This window comes from Lissotriton helveticus, chromosome 9 (genome assembly GCF_964261635.1).
Source record: "Lissotriton helveticus chromosome 9, aLisHel1.1, whole genome shotgun sequence".
Taxonomy (NCBI): Eukaryota; Metazoa; Chordata; class Amphibia; order Caudata; family Salamandridae; genus Lissotriton; species Lissotriton helveticus.
In genome coordinates, this window is record NC_136070.1 from 31650499 (window position 1) to 31671060 (window position 20562).

General features: G+C 49.1%; 1 protein-coding gene across 1 annotated transcript in view; it reads right to left on the reverse strand.

Moving 5' to 3' along the window:
* Positions 1-20562, reverse strand: part of SCFD1 (sec1 family domain containing 1) — a 459613-nt gene that overhangs the window by 344412 nt on the left and 94639 nt on the right. Inside the window, exon 9 of the mRNA XM_078659415.1 lies at positions 8274-8359. Within this exon, the coding sequence (XP_078515541.1) occupies positions 8274-8359 (86 nt within the window). The remainder of the gene's footprint in view (positions 1-8273; positions 8360-20562) is intronic.

Genomic DNA, 20562 nt, shown 5'->3' on the forward strand with positions numbered 1-20562 from the left:
TCTCCAAAGATTCCGAAAGGAAACCTCCAGCTCCTAAGCGCTAGCGTCACTCTGAAGATTCTGAAAAGACACCTTCAGCTCCTAAGCACTAGCGTCACTCTCCAAACATTCTTAAAGGACACCTCCAGCTCCTAAGCGCTAGCGTCGCTCTCCAAAGATTCTTAAAGGACACCTCCAGCTCCTAAGCACTAGCGTCACTCTCCAAAGATTCTGAAAAGACACCTTCACCTCCTAAGCGCTAGCGTCACTCTGAAAATTCTGAAAAGACACCTCCAGCTCCTAAGCACTAGCATCGGTCTCCAAAGATTCTTAAAGGATACCTCCAGCTCCTAAGCGCGAGCGTCACTCTCCAAAGATTCTGAAAGGACAACTCCAGCTCCTAAGCGCGAGCGTCGCTCTCCAAAGATCTTAAAGGAAACCTCCAGCTCCTAAGCACTAGCTTCGCTCTCCAAAGATCTTAAAGGACACCTTCGGCTCCTAAGCACTAGCGCCGCTCTCCAAACATTCTTAAACGACACCTCCAGCTACTAAGCGCTAGCGTCACTCTCCAAAGAGTCTTAAAGGACACCTCCAGCTACTAAGCGCTAGCGTCGCTCTCCAAAGTGTCTTAAAGAACACCTCCAGCTACTAAGCGCTAGCGTCGCTCTGAAGATTCTTAAAGAAAATCTCCAGCTCCTAAGCACTAGCGCCGCTCTCCAAAGATTCTTAAAGGACACCTCCAGCTCCTAAGCACTAGCGTCGCTCTGAAGATTCTTAAAGGACACCTCCAGCTCCTAAGCTCTAGCGTCGCTCTGAAGATTCTTAAAGGACACCTCCAGCTCCTAAGCACTATCGCCGCTCTCCAAAGATTCTTAAAGGACACCTCCAGCTCCTAAGCACTAGCGTCGCTCTCCAAACATTCTTAAAGGACACCTCCAGCTACTAAGCGCTAGCGTCACTCTCCAAAGAGTCTTAAAGGACACCTCCAGCTCCTAAGCGCTAGAGTCGCTCTCCAAAGAGTCTTAAAGGACACCTCCAGCTCCTAAGCACTAGCGCCGCTCTCCAAACATTCTTAAAGGACACCTCCAGGTACTAAGCGCTAGCGTCACTCTCCAAAGAGTCTTAAAGGACACCTCCAGCTCCTAGACACTAGCTTCGCTCTCCAAAGATTCTTAAAGGACACCTCCAGCTCCTAAGCGCTAGCGTCACTCTGAAGATTCTGAAAGGACACCTTCAGCTCCTAAGCACTAGCGTCACTCTCCAAAGATTCTTAAAGGACACCTCCAGCTCCTAAGTGCTAGCGTCGCTCTCCAAAGATTCTTAAAGGACACCTCCAGCTCCTAAGCGCTAGCGTCACTCTGAAGATTCTGAAAAGACACCTTCAGCTCCTAAGCACTAGCGTCACTTCCAAAGAGTCTTAAAGGACATCTCCAGCTACTAAGCGCTAGTGTCGCCCTGAAGATTCTGAAAGGACACCTCCAGCTCCTACGCGCTAGCGGCACTCCCCAAAGATTCCTAAAGGAAACCTCCAGCTCCTAAGCGCTAGCGCGGCGCTCCAAAGATTCTTAAAGGACACCTCCAGCTCTCGCTCTCTAAAGATTCTGAAAGGACACCTCCAGCTCCTACGCGCTACCTTCACTCCCCAAAGATTCTTTAAGGATACCACCAGCTCCTAAGCGCTAGCGCGGCGCTCCAAAGATTCCTAAAGGACACCTCCAGCTCTCGCTCTCTAAAGATTCTGAAAGGACACCTCCAGCTCCTAAGCACTAGCGTCACTCTCCAAAGATTCTGAAAAGACACCTTCAGCTCCTAAGCGCGAGCGTCGCTCTCCAAAGATCTTAAAGGAAACCTCCAGCTCCTAAGCACTAGCGACGCTCTCCAAAGATTCTGAAAGGAAACCTCCAGCTCCTAAGCACTAGCTTCGCTCTCCAAAGATTCTTAAAGGACACCTCCAGCTATCGCTCCCTAAAGATTCTGAAAGGAAACCTCCAGCTCCTAAGCACTAGCTTCGCTCTCCAAAGATTCTGAAAGGAAACCTCCAGCTCCTAAGCGCTAGCACCGCTCTCCAAAGAATCTTAAAGGACACCTCCAGCTACTAAGCACTAGCGTCGCTCTCCAAAGATCTTAAAGGACACCTTTGGCTCCTAAGTACTAGCGCCGCTCTACAAACATTCTTAAAGGACACCTCCAGCTCGTAAGCGCTAGCGTCACTCTCCAAAGAGTCTTAAAGGACACCTCCAGCTCCTAAGCGCTAGCGTCGCTCTGAAGATTCTGAAAAGACACCTCCAGCTCCTAAGCACTAGCGCCGCTCTCCAAAGATTCTTAAAGGACACCTCCAGCTCCTAAGCACTAGCGTCGCTCTGAAGATTCTTAAAGGACACCTGCAGCTCCTAAGCTCTAGCGTCGCTCTGAAGATTCTTAAAGGACACCTCCAGCTCCTAAGCACTAGCGCCGCTCTCCAAAGATTCTTAAAGGACACCTCCAGCTCCTAAGCACTAGCGTCGCTCTCCAAACATTCTTAAAGGACACCTCCTGCTACTAAGCGCTAGCGTCACTCTCCAAAGAGTCTTAAAGGACACCTCCAGCTCCTAAGCGCTAGCGTCGCTCTGAAGATTCTGAAAAGACACCTCCAGCTCCTAAGCACTAGCGCCGCTCTCCAAACATTCTTAAAGGACACCTCCAGCTACTAAGCGCTAGCGTCACTCTCCAAAGAGTCTTAAAGGACACCTCCAGCTCCTAGACACTAGCTTCGCTCTCCAAAGATTCTGAAAGGAAACCTCCAGCTCCTAAGCACTAGCGTCGCTCTCCAAAGAGTCTTAAAGGACACCTCCAGCTACTAAGCGCTAGTCTCGCTCTCCAAAGATCTTAAAGGACACCTCCAGCTCCTAAGCGCTTGCGTCGCTCTCCAAACATTCTGAAAGGAAACCTTCAGCTCCTAAGCACTAGCGTCACTCTCCAAAGAGTCTTAAAGGACACCTTCAGCTCCTAAGCACTAGCGTCACTCTCCAAAGAGTCTTAAAGGACATCTCCAGCTACTAAGCACTAGCGTCACTTCCAAAGAGTCTTAAAGGACATCTCCAGCTACTAAGCGCTAGTGTCGCCCTGAAGATTCTGAAAGGACACCTCCAGCTCCTACGCGCTAGCGTCGTTCCCCAAAGATTCTGAAAGGACACCTCGAGCTCCTACACGCTAGCGTCGTTCCCCAAAGATTCTTAAAGGACACCTCGAGCTCCTACGCGCTAGCGTCGTTCCCCAAAGATTCTGAAAGGACACCTCGAGCTCCTACGCGCTAGCGTCACTCTCCAAAGATTCTGAAAGGACACCTCGAGCTCCTACGCGCTAGCGTCGTTCCCCAAAGATTCTGAAAGGACACCTCGAGCTCCTACGCGCTAGCGTCGTTCCCCAAAGATTCTTTAAGGATACCTCCAGCTCCTAAGCGCTAGCGCGGCGCTCCAAAGATTCCTAAAGGACACCTCCAGCTCTCGCTCTCTAAGGATTCTGAAAGGACACCTCCAGCTCCTAAGCGCTAGCGTCGTTCCCCAAAGATTCTGAAAGGACACCTCCAGTTCCTACGCGCTAGCGTAGTTCCCCAAAGATTCTGAAAGGACACCTCGAGCTCCTACGCGCTAGCGTCGTTCCCCAAAGATTCTGAAAGGACACCTCGAGCTCCTACGCGCTAGCGTCGTTCCCCAAAGATTCTGAAAGGACACCTCCAGCTCCTACGCGCTAGCGTCGTTCCCCAAAGATTCTGAAAGGACACCTCCAGCTCCTACGCGCTAGCGTCGTTCCCCAAAGATTCTGAAAGGACACCTCGAGCTCCTACGCGCTAGCGTCGTTCCCCAAAGATTCTGAAAGGACACCTCGAGCTCCTACGCGCTAGCGTCGTTCCCCAAAGATTCTGAAAGGACACCTCGAGCTCCTACGCGCTATCGTCGCTCCCCAATGATTCCTAAAGGAACTTGTGGATGCTCTCGTCTAGCACATTCATGTGAGAGGGCTAAAGCTTCCTGGAGCTGTATAGAAACTCCCACTATCAAAAGCTTGTGTTCGGGGGAGGAGCCTAGCTCGCGACCGAGATGGCCGCGCTTTAGCTCGGCTCCGTTCGCCCGCCTGTGTTTTTCACATTTATCCTGCATTTATCCTGCCCCGGGAAGCCCTCCTTGCTGTGTGGTACTACTACGACGCACTGCAGGCACTTACCACTTGTTCCGGTTGTCCTGGCTGCGGTGGGTCCGGTGCATTGTCCCCGTTCGTTCCCGGGACTCGAGAGCGGACTGGCCTGGTTCTTCGTCCCGGCTCCTGGGCCGGATGCAGCCTACGGGCTTGCCCTTCGGGGCACGCTGGAGGTGATTGGAGGGCCGCTGTTCGTGTGAGCCGGAGGTTCCTGGCTGAGAGACTCCTGTGTGGCGGCAGCCTTGGATGGTGACGCTGCCCTTCATTATTGGGGTTCCTCGTGTGTTCGGCTTCCTCCCCCTTTGTTCTCCGGTCCGGCCATTTTGTTCTTTGCCGCCCGGACTCGGAGAACGGGACTGGCGACATTGGGGAGCCGGCGACTCCCCTTCTTCTGGTGGCCCCCCTTCCTGTCCGGGGTGTTCTTCTGCCTGTCGGCGGGACTTCGTCTCCTTTACTGCCGCCCCGACGGAGGTTGTTGGCCGCGCGGCCTGTTCGGGCTCTCAAGATGGCGACCAGCCCCGTTTGTTTGGGCCGGGCCCAGACGAGCACTGGGGGCCCGCCACAAGGCCCGGGTGTCGGATACTGTGAATGTTTTCCTGCACTTAAGGAGATCCTGACCATCCTGCTATCCTGGCGGCTATCGGTGGCCGCTCCACTCCTGGCTCTCGAGACGGTTCCTCACTACGGGCCTCCCGGGCCCCCGCGACCGGATGAGGCATTGATATCGCGGGGTGTGGCTGGTACTCTCCTGGCGGACTCGGCCCCGGCTGCCACCCCGGAGGCGCGCAACCTGATGGCGCCTTCTCCTCCTGTGCTGCCTCCTCTGCCCTTGGCCCGGGAGCCGGATTTTGTTTTGCCGGACTTTCATGATTCTCCTGGTCCCTCTCAATCACCACTGCCCGACGACGTCTCCTGTACCGGCCCGGAGGGGTCGGCTTTTATGGATATATCCTTGGAACTGTGCCTGCATCGTTTGCTACATTCTGTGACTTTCCTGGATCTTCCATGCTTTCCTTCCTGTGACTTTTTTGGACTGCCGTTTGACTTTCCTGCTGCCTGCCTTCTGTTCTTTCTGGCAGAGTCCTCGTTGGACCGGACCCTTACTGCTTTGGATAAAAAGGGTCAGGGCTGATGAAAACTGGCTCCTATATGCGGTGGTTCATGAACGGTTTGGATGATCTCTGTGTCCTAATATGGTTCTGTGTAACTGGTTGGTGCTCCTGGACTTTGGCCTGATATTCTTTGGCTTCCCGAGGACTTGGACCCCTATCCCGGGCGGGTGGATGGGTGCATTTCCTCCTGTCTTTGGCCCTCCCCCGTGTGTATGTTTGTATGTCTTTACTCCCTTCTTTCCTTCCCTCCCTTTCCCCCCCCCCCCCTTTTTTGTCTTTTAATTCCAACTTTTCTTGCTCCACTAAATTTCGGGTTCAACTTAGGGCGACAGGCACGCTGCGGGGGGGTGGGCCGTAGCCTTCTGCAGGGGTGCAGGGTGGGCTTTGGGGTGGGTGGGGGGGGTCTGTTTGTGTCGGGGGGTCTTTTTCCCCCCTTATTTTCTTTTTTTGTTCTATGGCTCTTGTGTATTCACTTTTTCGGGACTCTGTCACCTTGTATCTCCCCCGGGGGTATTCTGTTCTTCTTCCGGTGTGTGGCTGATTGTGGTTTGCTGCCTCTTCTGGTATTATGTTTTTGTCACATCGCACGCCGGTTTTATTGTCCTGTTTTTCCCCCTGAGGATGCGTGGTCTGGCGAATGTTCCTTCTGTTGTCTTTTTTTCCCTCTTTCCCTTCCTCCTTTATGGAGGTGCCCTTTTTCCGTTGGGGTGCGTATTGCATAGTTTTTGTGATGGGGCTTTTTGACCACGTCTTCTTTGTTTGGGTGGGGGCGGGAATGAGTGAGCGCGATTGATTGTTGCCACTGTCGCTATTTGATGGTCTGATTCTGTTTTGGCCCTTTGCTCGATTTGATTATATGGCTTCATTTTCTTACGTTGTGTTTGTAAAATGGCGGCTTACCGCGGTCCCTCCCTTGTATTCTCGTATACGGCCCGTTATTCTTTTGGTCCCCTCCCCGTGCTAGAAAACTTAACCTTTATTATCCTGCTCTTACTGAACGCTCGGTGGTTTTTCTTGTTTCACCAGTGCTCCTGATGTTATATCCTGTGCAGATCTTCTTTTTGTGTGCTGGTTATTTGACCATTCTGTTTCTGGCCAGCCCGTGGGGTTGTAGGCCAGTATTTGTGAGCTTCATTGTCAATAAAGGTTTTCAAAAAAAAAAAAAAAAAAAAAAAAGCTTGTGTTCACACATGAGCTGCTGTAACCTCATGTATCAGAACTCTGCATTAAATCATGAGTGCGCGCCTTCTCAGCCATGTCCGTCTGGCTTTGACAATGCTACTATCCTAAACCCATGTCACCTCGCCCCTTTTGATTCAGCTTTGCCTTCAGTTTTCAGCCCTTTACTTACAGGTCAGTAAGACAAAACCGAGTCTGCATCATCTTTCAGGAATGTGTAAGTTAGCAAACATGTATCTGTCCCTTAAGCGCGCTCAAATGTGCGGTGGTGGAAAGACTACATATTCCATCCCTTCTATGATCCATTTAAATTTTCCACTGCTATCCCTTCTATTTTACCATTTAAACTATTCATACTGACACAAAAAGGCAATAAGAGATACATCTTGTGAACCACTCTGTCATTCCAGTGTTTTTTTCCATCTCGTTTGACTGCATGAGTTTTGATTGGTCCTGTTTGAATAGGTTTTGTTTTAATTACCTGTCTGACCTCATGCTCCCAAGATATTGTTTTTTTCTGCCTGAAGCCCTATCCTGCTACCTCTTCTATAACTTCTGAGAGTACCAACAGACTTGAGCCAGGAGCAAAACATGAATTACCTTACAATGGGTCCTACAGCAGTACCAGCACCCGTACTTCCGGAGTAGCACTTGAATCTGGACGCTTATGAGCAAAGCCTCGACTGGAAGATCGAAACAACATGTGATGCGAGTCTATCAGCACCATCTAAACTGGGGTCCACTCGTGAGAGCTGACACAATGCTAAAGGCGGACCCAAGTCCACCCTGAACTATGGTGCTACAAGCACCTCAGTAATACCTGAACTTAGGGCTGTACTGCTTGTGTAAGTTTAGGCCCAAAGCCCATCCTCTTCAGGACACTCCACAGAAACTGCCAGGAGACCCGATCAAATGCTTTTTCAGCGTCTAGCAAGATCAAAGACATCGGGCCTCCTGACTCTTGAGCTGCGTCAAACAGAGTGATTGCCCTCCTAATATGCTCTTTTTTGGAATGAATCCATGCTTGCCATCCGAGCAATAGCAAAATAACTCATCTGAGGCTTATTAGTCCGGACTGCAGGCCCACGCACCCTGCCTGGAATTCTGGTCTCCCGGAGTAATACCAGAACTACAAACTCAAAAACAAGTCTAAACAGCCTTTGAAATACCTGAAAGACATTCATTCAGCAATATCAGAAGTGACAGTCATCAGGTTAAAAAGACCCAGATGGAATAATCGAACTGCAGGCTCAAAAGTAATTTGAAGCTGGCTGTTCATACCTAAACTGGTCCCCTAGGAGCAGTACTTGAACTAGTTCTAAACATGTAAGATCTCAACTAGTAGGCCATTAGTAACACCCAAAGTGGTTGAACCAGAGTAACATCTGAACTATCTGCCCACTGATAATACCTGAACTGGTTGCGAGTGAGCAATGTTTTAACTAGTTTTCCATCAGAAATATTTGAACTAGTTGTCCACAAGTAATAACCAAACGAGTTGCACGCAAGGAATAGATGAGCTAAATGTCCATTAGTAATACCTGAACAAGCTGTCTATGAGTAATCCCTGAGGGAGGGGTCTATTACTGATACCACAACTAGTTGCTCTCCAGGTAATGCTTGAACTAGTAGTCCACGTATAATATGTTAACTTGATGTTCAGTATACCTACCTCCTAACGGTCCATTAGTAGGTAATACCTGAATTGGTTGTCTATTACTAATTCCTGAGCTAGTTGTCCATAAGTAATATCTGAAATAGAATTCCATGTGTAATGACAAACCTAGTTGCCCATTAGTGACACCTGAACTAGTTGTACATTCGTAGTACCTGAACTGGCCGGCTCCCATGTTGTCGCCTGTGAAGAGACTGTTCCTTGCGTCTCGCAGGTTCTCTCGTAGCTTCTTATCCAGTTTCTGGCAGAGGCAGGAGGACAGAGAACAGCAAAGAGTTAGAAGCCATACCTCTAAAGGGCCGCATCCACCGGACTTGAATAAATATGGAATGTAAACTTCAATATATACATTCAATTCCAAAGGCCAGGAGAAAGCAGGTGCCCTAAGAGACATACCGCAGTGTGGAGCAGAGCAAGTGGTAACTAGAGTTTGAAATGTCAAATCATGAGCCACGTAATCCTGCATGTTGGTAATCAAGCAAATGCAAGCGTATAACACCGCCCCACCCGCCAATCTCAATTTTTGCAAGTACCAAGAATTGCTTCTTCAAGTCCCCTTCTTTCCTAGGAATCTACACAGAAAACGTGATCACTTTACAAAAGAAACAGTTTCAATATCCTGTTTTCCAAGGTCTCTGCTCTTCTGAGTGGTGTTCTGAGGTCAAGCTCAAAGGTGTCAAGCCAAGGCATCTCAGAAAAGTGTCAACTCCTCCTTCTGGGGACATTACATCCAGAAAAGGGCAGAGGGCCAGAACTCATGCACACCACATATAGCCACTAAGTGCCTTTCTTTCACAACCACACCAAGCTCTGCACACCTACCACTCTGCAGCCAAGCCCCCATTTAGGGCTGCCTGTTTAGTCTAGAGAGAGAATCAAATCAAGGCGAGATACCTGCCACCTATTTAATGTAAATAAGTGACCTCTGGGAGTTCAGAGTCAACGGAATGTGCTTCGCAGTTATATGATTTACCTAAAATAGTACCTATTCAAGGTACGCCTGCCCCTTTATCATGACGGGCTTCAATGCACAACCAAGGATGCGCAGAGGCAGCAATGAATTTAAGTTCTGCTGCCGACGAATATCAAGTAATTTTCAAAATGTTTCTGTAGAATAACCTCAATTTTCAGGATGACTCCATCTTTAATTTTCATGGAATACGCGTTCTTTATCATAATTCTTATCCTGCTAGCTCCGATGCCACACCTACAAATCTCCATGCATTATCTCCATAAACGATCAATAATTGGACTGGCAATGTGGGGATTCAGATATAGCCATTTTAAGTTTAGGTAAATGCAGAAATCCTCCCAAAGGCATTTAAGCAAACTGTACACACACTATACCTTTCAGGAACATGCTTGTAGGGACAAACGTGCTCTGCATGAACTGGAATACTCTGCCTTATTTCTTTGTATATTTTTTCACACCTGCCCTAGTTTTTCCTCCTGTGAACTTCACTACCTGCGGGGCCACTGGAGCTGTTCCATGATTTTACTTTACTGTCCATCAGCAGAACTTACATCTGGTGAGGGGGTCACAAACTGATATTCCAACTTGAGTGAGGTTGGCTCTTGCGCCCTCACCGAATGCTATGACGTCACTGGTCGTCGTGCCAATATGATGCTTACCCAGAGGCACTGCGCCTTCCTACCAGTGGCCTGGTTGGAAGAACATTACATAGAGGTCTTCCATGTAAAACTCACCCTTCCTTCTCTTCTTCTGGTGCTGGTTGTCCCCTGGCAAGTGTGGACTTCTGCTGGGCTCTGTCCTCTGTACTTTGACAAGTCTGAACTGGTCTGGGAGGCATTAATCTGGGAGCCTATAAAAGTATGGCTACTTGTCCACTATTGAATGAACACCTCCTTTAAAAAATGCTCCACTTTCTTTGTTTCAGCTGCCAAATTGTGACCCAAACTATGGTATATGTTTAACCTCTGCAACCAGCAGGAGAGAGATCATCTGGGTAGCAAAAGCGTCTAGTAAATGAGTATTGGAAAGATGCTGGCAGCGGTTCTCTGTAAAGCTGGAGACAAGGTGCAGTTCCTGGACACCTTATTTCTGTGATCTGCAACTTAAACTGCAAGGCAGGGAGATGGACAGTCCTGTAAAGCTGCAAAAAACTCAGCTGTCTCAGACTCTACGTGCAACATGACCGAAGGCACCGAAACACCCAGTAGCCACAAGATCACCAAAGCCCAGCTGCCTCAAAGCAACAAGACCAGACAAGAACCACCACACATGCTGAACTTCAGAAACACTCTTCTAAATCTTTGCTGGCGACCCGTGCTCTAAAGGTGAAATATCTGTACTTGCAGAGCGTACTGAAGGTTTCTTGCCTTCACACTTCAGCAGAGGGTCTGTCTCTGTTGGTGGAGCAAGCAGCTCTGATTCTGCAGACATCTGAACCATTACTCTGGCCCTTACATGCCTAGAGACAGTGTTTCTAGCTGTGGTAAGTCCCTAAACCTAAAGTCCAATTTCCAGTGAGAACCAGTGAAGCCTGGGGTTTCGGTGGGGCCCTCTCCCCATCAGAAAATATCAATTATGACTGGTAGTCTATGAAATAAACCCACTACATATAGCCCCACTCCCCCATCCCCGGGGAAGCCCACGGTTTATGTTGAACCACTGGTGCATCAGCCCATTGAAAACTTTAAAAATCATGGGCCTTAACTGGGATTAGGGCCCTGCCTAGAAAACAGGCTATCAAAGCCTTGGTCACTACTGACGTATACACCAAGATACTTGAGTGAGACTCCTGTAATTTGGCTAGCAGGGGTTTGGGCATTTTTGTCCTCCTACAACTCGAAATTCAGCTGGGGCTTTACTGAGCAGCCATTTCACCCACAGCTGGAGACACTGAAACAGGAAGCAAGGCATATCAGAGGAAGGTTGCTATGTAGTAGAATGTTTCGTTGAACACCTGTGATGCTTTGACTAGAATGTTAACGACAATTTGCAAACATTTTAATAAAAGATCAGACAAGTTCTGAAATTCCCAAATGTTAACCTGAGCACACCATCATTCCATAGCGTGGACCATGAGCCTATGTCCTAGAAATTGTAGCACCTAAATGCTATCTGCGCTTGGGACCAGTGGCTGGAGTGGGCTCACCCTTCGTACGTTGAAGTTCGCTTTGGTATTAACTGAATGGCAAGTTGAAGTGATACTTTGTTTTTGTTTGTCTTTTCCGCAGCTTTGGAGACATTCTTTGGAGAAGTTCTTTGGGTCTCAGCATCCAGAAGCGAAGTGTATTTTGCTTTTTCACTGTGACATATCACACGCAACCATCAAACCACTTCAGCCTTCTACATAGGACATAGTATTCCACCAAAAGGTTTTAGACAGTCTACAAAGATGGCGTCTCATGGATGACTGCTCACCAGGCTCTATTGATATTTATAGGTGACCGCTCTGAGGCAGGATTAGAAAATGGAACAGAATCTGGAAGCAATTTTTCAGTCTGCAAAGTTCCATTTGATGACCCATCTTCTTGCGATTCTAAAGAACATGGTCATGGCAGTCGTGATGTTCCTTTGCAAGCACAATCTATGCAGCACAGAGACAGCCACATGGTTGTCCAACCCGAAGAGTGGTTGCATGTGACAGCAAGTACAGACTGAGTGCTCTCTTAGCAGCCCCCCCTCACCCCCCACTTTGGTGCAGCCCCAACTTCCCACGTTCACTCCAGATTCTGGATGCAAGGCAATAAAGGAACTTTTTTGCCTACTGACTATGTCCATCTCTTTCTGGATGTTGACTTCCTTGAGGAAGTTGTGTACAAAACAAATTTGGGTGCTTACCAATTCCAGAGGGAGCAAGGAGGCACTCTTGGGCCTCATTCTAGAGCACACAGGTGGACTTCTACTTCACTTGGGGAATTGAAAACATTTCTGGACCTTATGCTCACAATGGGGATAGTGCCCAAACCAAGTGTACAACCCTACTGGTCTACTCGCGTGGTTTGGGTAACACCCAGATTTGCACTCCTGTAAAGAACATAGCCTTTGTTGTGTCTTTGATCCTGTGCCAAGGGTGGCTGCTGTTCAGGTAGTACACAGCAAACAAAAGAGCTAGTTTTGGCATCAAAATCCACATGCTGTGTGAGAGCTCTAATGGTTATGTATACAGCCTTAGAGTGTATACAGGGAAGCACTATGCTTTAAATTGTGCAGGTTGCCCTGAGCAGGACACTTGCTGGCGTAGCGTGGATGCTGAGGAGTGTATATGCTCCTCAGCAACCCCTGGGAGGGACGTTTGAGGCGGTGGCCCAGCATCTGGCCGAGGCAGCACCCGGTTTTACACTATTGGGAGGGGACTTCAATGCGGTCATGGATCCGGTGGCGGACACAACGTCCGACAGGAAGTCGCGCCTACTACACGCCTTCGACCCTGGGCAGAGACGCTGGGCTTGGTGGATGCCTGGCACTGCACCATCACTCAGAGCAACAATACATAGACTATTCATCCCCATGGCACTTCCTCCCGCCCTAAATCCTGCTGCCCTCCTCAAACGTAAGGTGAATAACACAGTCCCATATCTTCCCAAAGGGGCTTTCTGATCATTCTCCGGTCTTGCTGACAATTGGGGGCTGGGAGGTGGCAAGCCCGGACTGGGAAGTTTAAATGCTTGGTGGTTCCAGAAAGGCAAATTTGCAAACGAAATTAGGGGAGCTATTATGGATTACTTTAAACTTAAGAGTATGGCCTCCTCCCCCAAGGATCATTGGGAGGCGTTTAAGACGGTCCTCATGGGTCTGGCTTTCTCGCCTATAGGTGGGCGTAATAGGAGCAGGGAAGGGGAATTGTATTGGCTGGAAGTGAGATTACTGGCCTGGAGCAGCGGACTCCGGTCTACCCCTCACGATCGATGCAGCGCAGCCTTACCCAGGCCTGCCTGGAGCTTCAGTGGTAGTTGCTGGACCCGGCGAAACTCCGTTGAGTCCACTCCCAGGGGCCGGTGTATGAAATGGGGAATACAGGGGGGGTGCTGATCTACTGGATGGTGTCATTGGATTGCCTGTGTAGTTCAGTGTTCAAACTGTGCACCCCCAAATGTGCAATATTGCGAGGGGCAGACCTTTTGGCGGGGGAATTTGCTTTGCAATTTTTGGCTTTTTACGCTGGCAAGGACAGACCCCCGCTTTGGAGCGGGCCCACCTCATTATCCACAACTTGCTAGTGCGAACACTTTAGGCCTTGGAGAGTGGTGACTTAGATCTCCCCCTCACAGCAGAGGGTCCTAAAGGGTTTCCACTGGAGCTCTATAAGCGATACTCCTCTTTGTTGGTCCAGCATCTGCTGGGACTGTATGAATAACATGTTTGCCTGGGGAGGGCTCCCTCCGGACCTTCGGGGTGCTATGCTCATGGTAAAATTGAAACCATACAGACAGACTGTGGGTTGTATTGTCCTATCTCGCTTAGCGGCCCTTTGTAAGATGCGCTTCCATCCCAGGTTTAGAAAGTGGGTGTCTATCTTGTAGACGGATTTGTGGGCTCAGGTCCGAGTAAATGGCGCACTGTCTCAGAAGTTCCCTTTAGAATGGAGCACTCTGCAGGGGTGGCCACTCTTCCCCTACTGTTTGCTCTAGTGATGGAGCCATTGGCAGAAATATTCGGTTAGATGCCAGAGCATGTGGGTTCGAGTGGGAAGAGGGGCGGAGGACCGTATTTCACTATACACGACCACATGCTCCCTTTTCTCCGAAGGTTCCGGAGCACTCTCCCGCGACTCGTGGGGGAGCCTCCGGGCTCAAAGTAAACAGGGGGAAGTCGACCCTGGTGCTTCTCGGGGGGAGCTGGACCGATGGGAGGAAGACTCTAGATTGAGGGTGGCGGGGACAGTTTCTTCTATCTTAGCATGACTGTGGCCCTTGCCCAGCAGAGATACTGGGTACAGAATATACTTCCACTACTGGCCAGGGCGCTTCAGGGCATGGGAGAGTGGTCCAGGCTGCCATTGTCGAGGGTGGGGTGGCGTGCTCTTTAAGATGGTGTCCCTTCCTCGTTTTTTGTACATATTGCAGCATGTCACCTACCAGCTGCCACACACGTTCTTCGCTGATTAGCAGGCACACAGAGAAGTGTGGCTCAATGGTTAGAGCGGCAGACCCTGATGCAGAGATCTAGCCCGGGACCAGGGTTCATTTCCCCGCCTCGGCGGGTCTTGGGCTCAAAATTCCACGGAGCTGATAATTCTCGCCTCCGTGCCTATTCCAATCATGGAGTCCCACTCTGCAACTCTGGGCAATAGCTTGCTTAATCTCCACAACGGCCCCCACAACGCTAAAGATGCCTGGCCTCCTCCTTGGGGGTGCCCAGGAGTGGACACCTCACAGGGAAAGCCAGGACGGGTTCCACAGCGGTATTCGTACAAGCGCCTTGAGACCCTTGCGGGTGAGTAGTGCGCTATACAAGTATCAATTTACATTTTTACATTTACATCACCACATTGCTATGGGTGGGGAAAACACTCTTATGGGGGCGACTCCCCTTTGGCATGGAAGGTGGCTGTCAGAAACAGCTGGCCTTGCGGGGTTTCAGGCAAGGGACCTTATAGCAATATCCACACTCTGGGATGTCTGGAGGGAGGGCACGTGAGATCATTCCACAAGTTGGCAGCAGACTTTCAGATGCACCCTTCGCAGTTCTTTAGGTATCGTCCTCGGTGCCACACCCTGGAGGGCTACAGGGACCGGCTGGGCACGCCCACAGAGTGTAATCCTTTGGAATGTGACAGTGGAGCTGGGCAGGAGAGGTGTCTCTTGCCTTTGTAAGTCATTGGTTGTAAATACAATGGACCCCTTGCTAGCCCCAAAGACAAGGTGGGAGCCTGAAGTGGGGCCACTTGATGACGATGAGTGGGTGGAGGCAAAACTTGCTCCCAGAATGTTGGCTTTTCCATGGTATTTGCTTGATCCTGATCAAGAAACCTCCACTGGTTCTATTGCTCCCCGGAGAGGCCCTGGTGGATGGGCCGCGTCCTGGGGCCGGAGTGTCTTGGGTGCGGCCACTCCTCGGGCTCTTTTGGCCGTATTCTGTGGGATTGTCCAGTAGCGCATGGGCACTGGTGAGAAGTCGGCAAGGAAGACTTAACCTCACAATAGCAAGGAAAGGGTGTCACCTGCCTTCTGATGGTAGTAGAGCGTGGAAACTTCTCAGACATGATAAGACACAAAAACTATCTATGACCCAAGAGAGAGTGTGATACAGAATATACAGAGAGGAAACAAGATACACCAAAAGGCAACATTTATTAAAGATACAATCAATATGCTCGAATACACAAATACAATGTATCAACAGATCAAGAGAGAATATGTATCCAAGTTATATATTGTGCTGAAAAGAAGAAATCAAAAAGGACCAAAAGAATTTTTTGATAATTTTTTGTGACATAAACAAATCAAGATATTTAGCCCCCACTAACAGAGATATCAGCAAAAGAAAAACAAATTTGAGACGCGTACAAGCAAAAACTCACATTCATAAAGCTACTCACTCAATCAAACCAACTTGCATCCAGCATTTATACAATAAATATATAAATACATATATACAACAAAGCGAGGACAGAGACCACAACAAAGAAATATGGGTGGACAATAGGATCTGGGCATTAAGTATTTGTATTTATTTTATTTTTGTATTGCACAGTTACTTAAAACCATCTGCAATATAACTTACATGCGATTTTAAAAGCAAATTGAAACAATTGTTTAAAAAAAAAAAAAAAAAAATACATTCTTATAAAATAAAAGGACATTGGGTTTACTTGCAACCGTGTAAATACTAAGTAAGAAAATGTATTATATACAATTTAAAAGTCTGCGAATGATTGTCAGTTCGTTGTCGGTTAGGCCATATTGGAAAATACTGGTTTAACGGGCCAAGTTGCCTTTTGTAATGCCTGGCCCCGCTTAACTAGAAGTCCTTGCCCAAGGGTCTCAGTCCTGCACGCGGCCTGGTGAGACGTCATCAGTTTGGTCTGGCGGGTGGTTGGCTGACCGCTGGCCACAGCCCCCTAGATGGTGCCGTTGGGGATTATGGACCCCCAGGGGAGCCTCGCGCCATGCGAGCACACACATACACACCACAAAATTCCACTAAACACCACATTTCACCATCTAATAATTCCACACCACATAAATCAATTCCACATTATTCCACCACATACCACATACTGGCAATCCATCAAATTCAACTCCACACATTTCCACTCCGCTCCATGCCACATAAATCCACTTCACATAATACCGTTCCATGCAACACAATTCAATTTTAAATAATTCAACTGCACATGATTATTCTCCAACTGACATAATTCCACTTCATGTCAGATAATGACACCCCACATATGTCCATTCAGCGCCAAAACACATAATTACACTCAACAATCTTCAACTCCGCAACGCGCCCTATATTTAGCAAAAATGTTTGTTTACATCTGTCCTGGAATAAAATCGGTTGAGACGCTGTCTTTATTACATGTCTATTTTGGGTTTCGCCAGTAGATGGCGGTGTTGACCGTTCTACCACAATGAGAATTCCTTTTTTTAATTATACGAATTTTTAAGCTGTTTGCTGTTTACTTTTAATGTATTTTAAGCGGGGTCTCTTCAGCCCACTTCCCCCAAGTCCTTTACCCTCAACCCTGTTTATTCACTGCATCCCTAAAGCCCCCTCATCCGTTGTTCCTTTTAAGTTTTAGTCCTAAGCTCCCAGGTCGAGCAGTAATCGACCAGGGAAACTGCTTGTCCCTCCAGCACTGCTTTCAAAGGACTGTCCTGCTGCAAGCCCGGGCTCTGATAGCGAAGGTCACCTCCAGGGGCGACCAGTGCTTTGAATGGAAAAATAGAAGTGCAGGTAATTACTACCTTGTGGGTGCTCCTGAGAAGTGCAGGTACTTACTACCTTATAGTGCCTGGGTGCTCCTGAGAAGTGCAGGTAACTGCTACCATATAGTGCCTGGGTGTTACTGAGAAGTGTAGGTAACTGCTACCTTATAGTGCCTGGGTGCTCCTGAGAAGTGCAGGTAACTGCTACCTTATAGTGCCAGGGTGCTCCTGAGAAGTGTAGGTAACTGCTACCTTATAGTGCCTGGGTGTTACTGAGAAGTGTAGGTAACTGCTACCTTATAGTGCCTGGGTGCTCCTGAGAAGTGCAGGTAACTGCTACCTTATAGTGCCTGGGTGCTCCTGAGAAGTGTAGGTAACTGCTACCTTATAGTGCCTGGGTGTTACTGAGAAGTGTAGGTAACTGCTACCTTATAGTGCCTGGGTGCTCCTGAGAAGTGCAGGTAACTGCTACCTTATAGTGCCTGGGTGTTACTGAGAAGTGCAGGTAACTGCTACCATATAGTGCCTGGGTGCTCCTGAGAAGTGCAGGTAACTGCTACCATATAGTGCCTGGGTGTTACTGAGAAGTGTAGGTAACTGCTACCTTATAGTGCCTGGGTGCTCCTGAGAAGTGCAGGTAACTGCTACCTTATAGTGCCTGGGTGCTCCTGAGAAGTGTAGGTAACTGCTACCTTATAGTGCCTGGGTGTTACTGAGAAGTGTAGGTAACTGCTACCTTATAGTGCCTGGGTGCTCCTGAGAAGTGCAGGTAACTGCTACCTTATAGTGCCTGGGTGCTCCTGAGAAGTGTAGGTAACTGCTACCTTATAGTGCCTGGGTGCTCCTGAGAAGTGCAGGTAACTGCTACCTTATAGTGCCTGGGTGCTCCTGAGAAGTGTAGGTAACTGCTACCTTATAGTGCCTGGGTGTTACTGAGAAGTGCAGGTACCTACTACCCTATAGTACCTGGGTGTTACTGAGAAGTGCAGGTATCTACTACCCTATAGTGCCTGGGTGTTACTGAGAAATGCAGGTAACTGCTACCATATAGTGCCTGGGTGCTCCTGAGAAGTGCAGGTATCTACTACCCTATAGTGCATGGGTGTTACTGAGAAGTGCAGGTAACTGCTACCATATAGTGCCTGGGTGCTCCTGAGAAGTGCAGGTACCTACTACCCTATAGTGCCTGGGTGCTCCTGAGAAGTGCAGGTAACTGCTACCCTATAGTGCCTGGGTGCTCCTGAGAAGTGCAGGTATCTACTACCCTATAGTGCCTGGGTGTTACTGAGAAGTGCAGGTAACTGCTACCATATAGTGCCTGGGTGTTACTGAGAAGTGCAGGTAACTGCTACCATATAGTGCCTGGGTGCTCCTGAGAAGTGCAGGTAACTGCTACCATATAGTGCCTGGGTGTTACTGAGAAGTGTAGGTAACTGCTACCTTATAGTGCCTGGGTGCTCCTGAGAAGTGCAGGTAACTGCTACCTTATAGTGCCTGGGTGTTCCTGAGAAGTGCAGGTAACTGCTACCATATAGTGCCTGGGTGCTCCTGAGAAGTGCAGGTAACTGCTACCATATAGTGCCTGGGTGTTCCTGAGAAGTGCAGGTAACTGCTACCCTATAGTGCCTGGGTGCTCCTGAGAAGTGCAGGTAACTGCTACCCTATAGTGCCTGGGTGCTCCTGAGAAGTGCAGGTAACTGCTACCTTATAGTGCCTGGGTGTTACTGAGAAGTGCAGGTAACTGCTACCCTATAGTGCCTGGGTGCTCCTGAGAAGTGCAGGTAACTGCTACCCTATAGTGCCTGGGTGTTCCTGAGAAGTGCAGGTAACTGCTACCATATAGTGCCTGGGTGTTCCTGAGAAGTGCAGGTAACTGCTACCCTATAGTGCCTGGGTGTTACTGAGAAGTGTAGGTAACTGCTACCTTATAGTGCCTGGGTGCTCCTGAGAAGTGCAGCTAACTGCTACCATATAGTGCCTGGGTGTTCCTGAGAAGTGCAGGTAACTGCTACCCTATAGTGCCTGGGTGCTCCTGAGAAGTGCAGGTAACTGCTACCCTATAGTGCCTGGGTGCTCCTGAGAAGTGCAGGTAACTGCTACCTTATAGTGCCTGGGTGTTCCTGAGAAGTGCAGGCAACTGCTACCTTATAGTGCCTGGGTGTTCCTGAGAAGTGCAGGCAACTGCTACCTTATAGTGCCTGGGTGTTCCTGGGAAGTGCAGGCAACTGCTACCATATAGTGCCTGGGTGCTCCTGAGAAGTGCAGGTAACTGCTACCATATAGTGCCTGGGTGCGCCTGAGAAGTGCAGGCAACTGCTACCATATAGTGCCTGGGTGTTCCTGAGAAGTGCAGGTAACTGCTACCCTATAGTGCCTGGGTGCTCCTGAGAAGTGCAGGTAACTGCTACCCTATAGTGCCTGGGTGCTCCTGAGAAGTGCAGGTAACTGCTACCTTATAGTGCCTGGGTGTTCCTGAGAAGTGCAGGCAACTGCTACCTTATAGTGCCTGGGTGTTCCTGAGAAGTGCAGGTAACTGCTACCATATAGTGCCTGGGTGCTCCTGAGAAGTGCAGGTAACTGCTACCATATAGTGCCTGGGTGCGCCTGAGAAGTGCAGGCAACTGCTACCATATAGTGCCTGGGTGTTCCTGAGAAGTGCAGGTAACTGCTACCATATAGTGCCTGGTGCTCCTGAGAAGTGCAGGTAACTGCTACCATATAGTGCCTGGGTGTTCCTGAGAAGTGCAGGTAACTGCTACCTTATAGTGCCTGGGTGTTCCTGAGAAGTGCAGGCAACTGCTACCTTATAGTGCCTGGGTGTTCCTGAGAAGTGCAGGTAACTGCTACCATATAGTGCCTGGGTGTTCCTGAGAAGTGCAGGTAACTGCTACCATATAGTGCCTGGGTGCGCCTGAGAAGTGCAGGCAACTGCTACCATATAGTGCCTGGGTGTTCCTGAGAAGTGCAGGTAACTGCTACCATATAGTGCCTGGTGCTCCTGAGAAGTGCAGGTAACTGCTACCATATAGTGCCTGGGTGTTCCTGAGAAGTGCAGGTAACTGCTACCTTATAGTGCCTGGGTGTTCCTGAGAAGTGCAGGCAACTGCTACCTTATAGTGCCTGGGTGTTCCTGAGAAGTGCAGGTAACTGCTACCATATAGTGCCTGGGTGTTCCTGAGAAGTGCAGGCAACTGCTACCTTATAGTGCCTGGGTGTTCCTGAGAAGTGCAGGCAACTGCTACCTTATAGTGCCTGGGTGTTCCTGAGAAGTGCAGGCAACTGCTACCTTATAGTGCCTGGGTGTTCCTGAGAAGTGCAGGTAACTGCTACCATATAGTTCCTGGGTGCTCCTGAGAAGTGCAGGTAACTGCTACCATATAGTGCCTGGGTGCTCCTGAGAAGTGCAGGCAACTGATACCATATAGTGCCTGGGTGTCCCTGAGAAGTGCAGGTAACTGCTACCATGTAGTGCCTGGGTGTTCCTGAGAAGTGCAGGTAACTGCTACCTTATAGTGCCTGGGTGTTCCTGAGAAGTGCAGGTAATTGCTACCTTATAGTGCCTGGGTGTTCCTGAGAAGTGCAGGTAACTGCTACCTTATA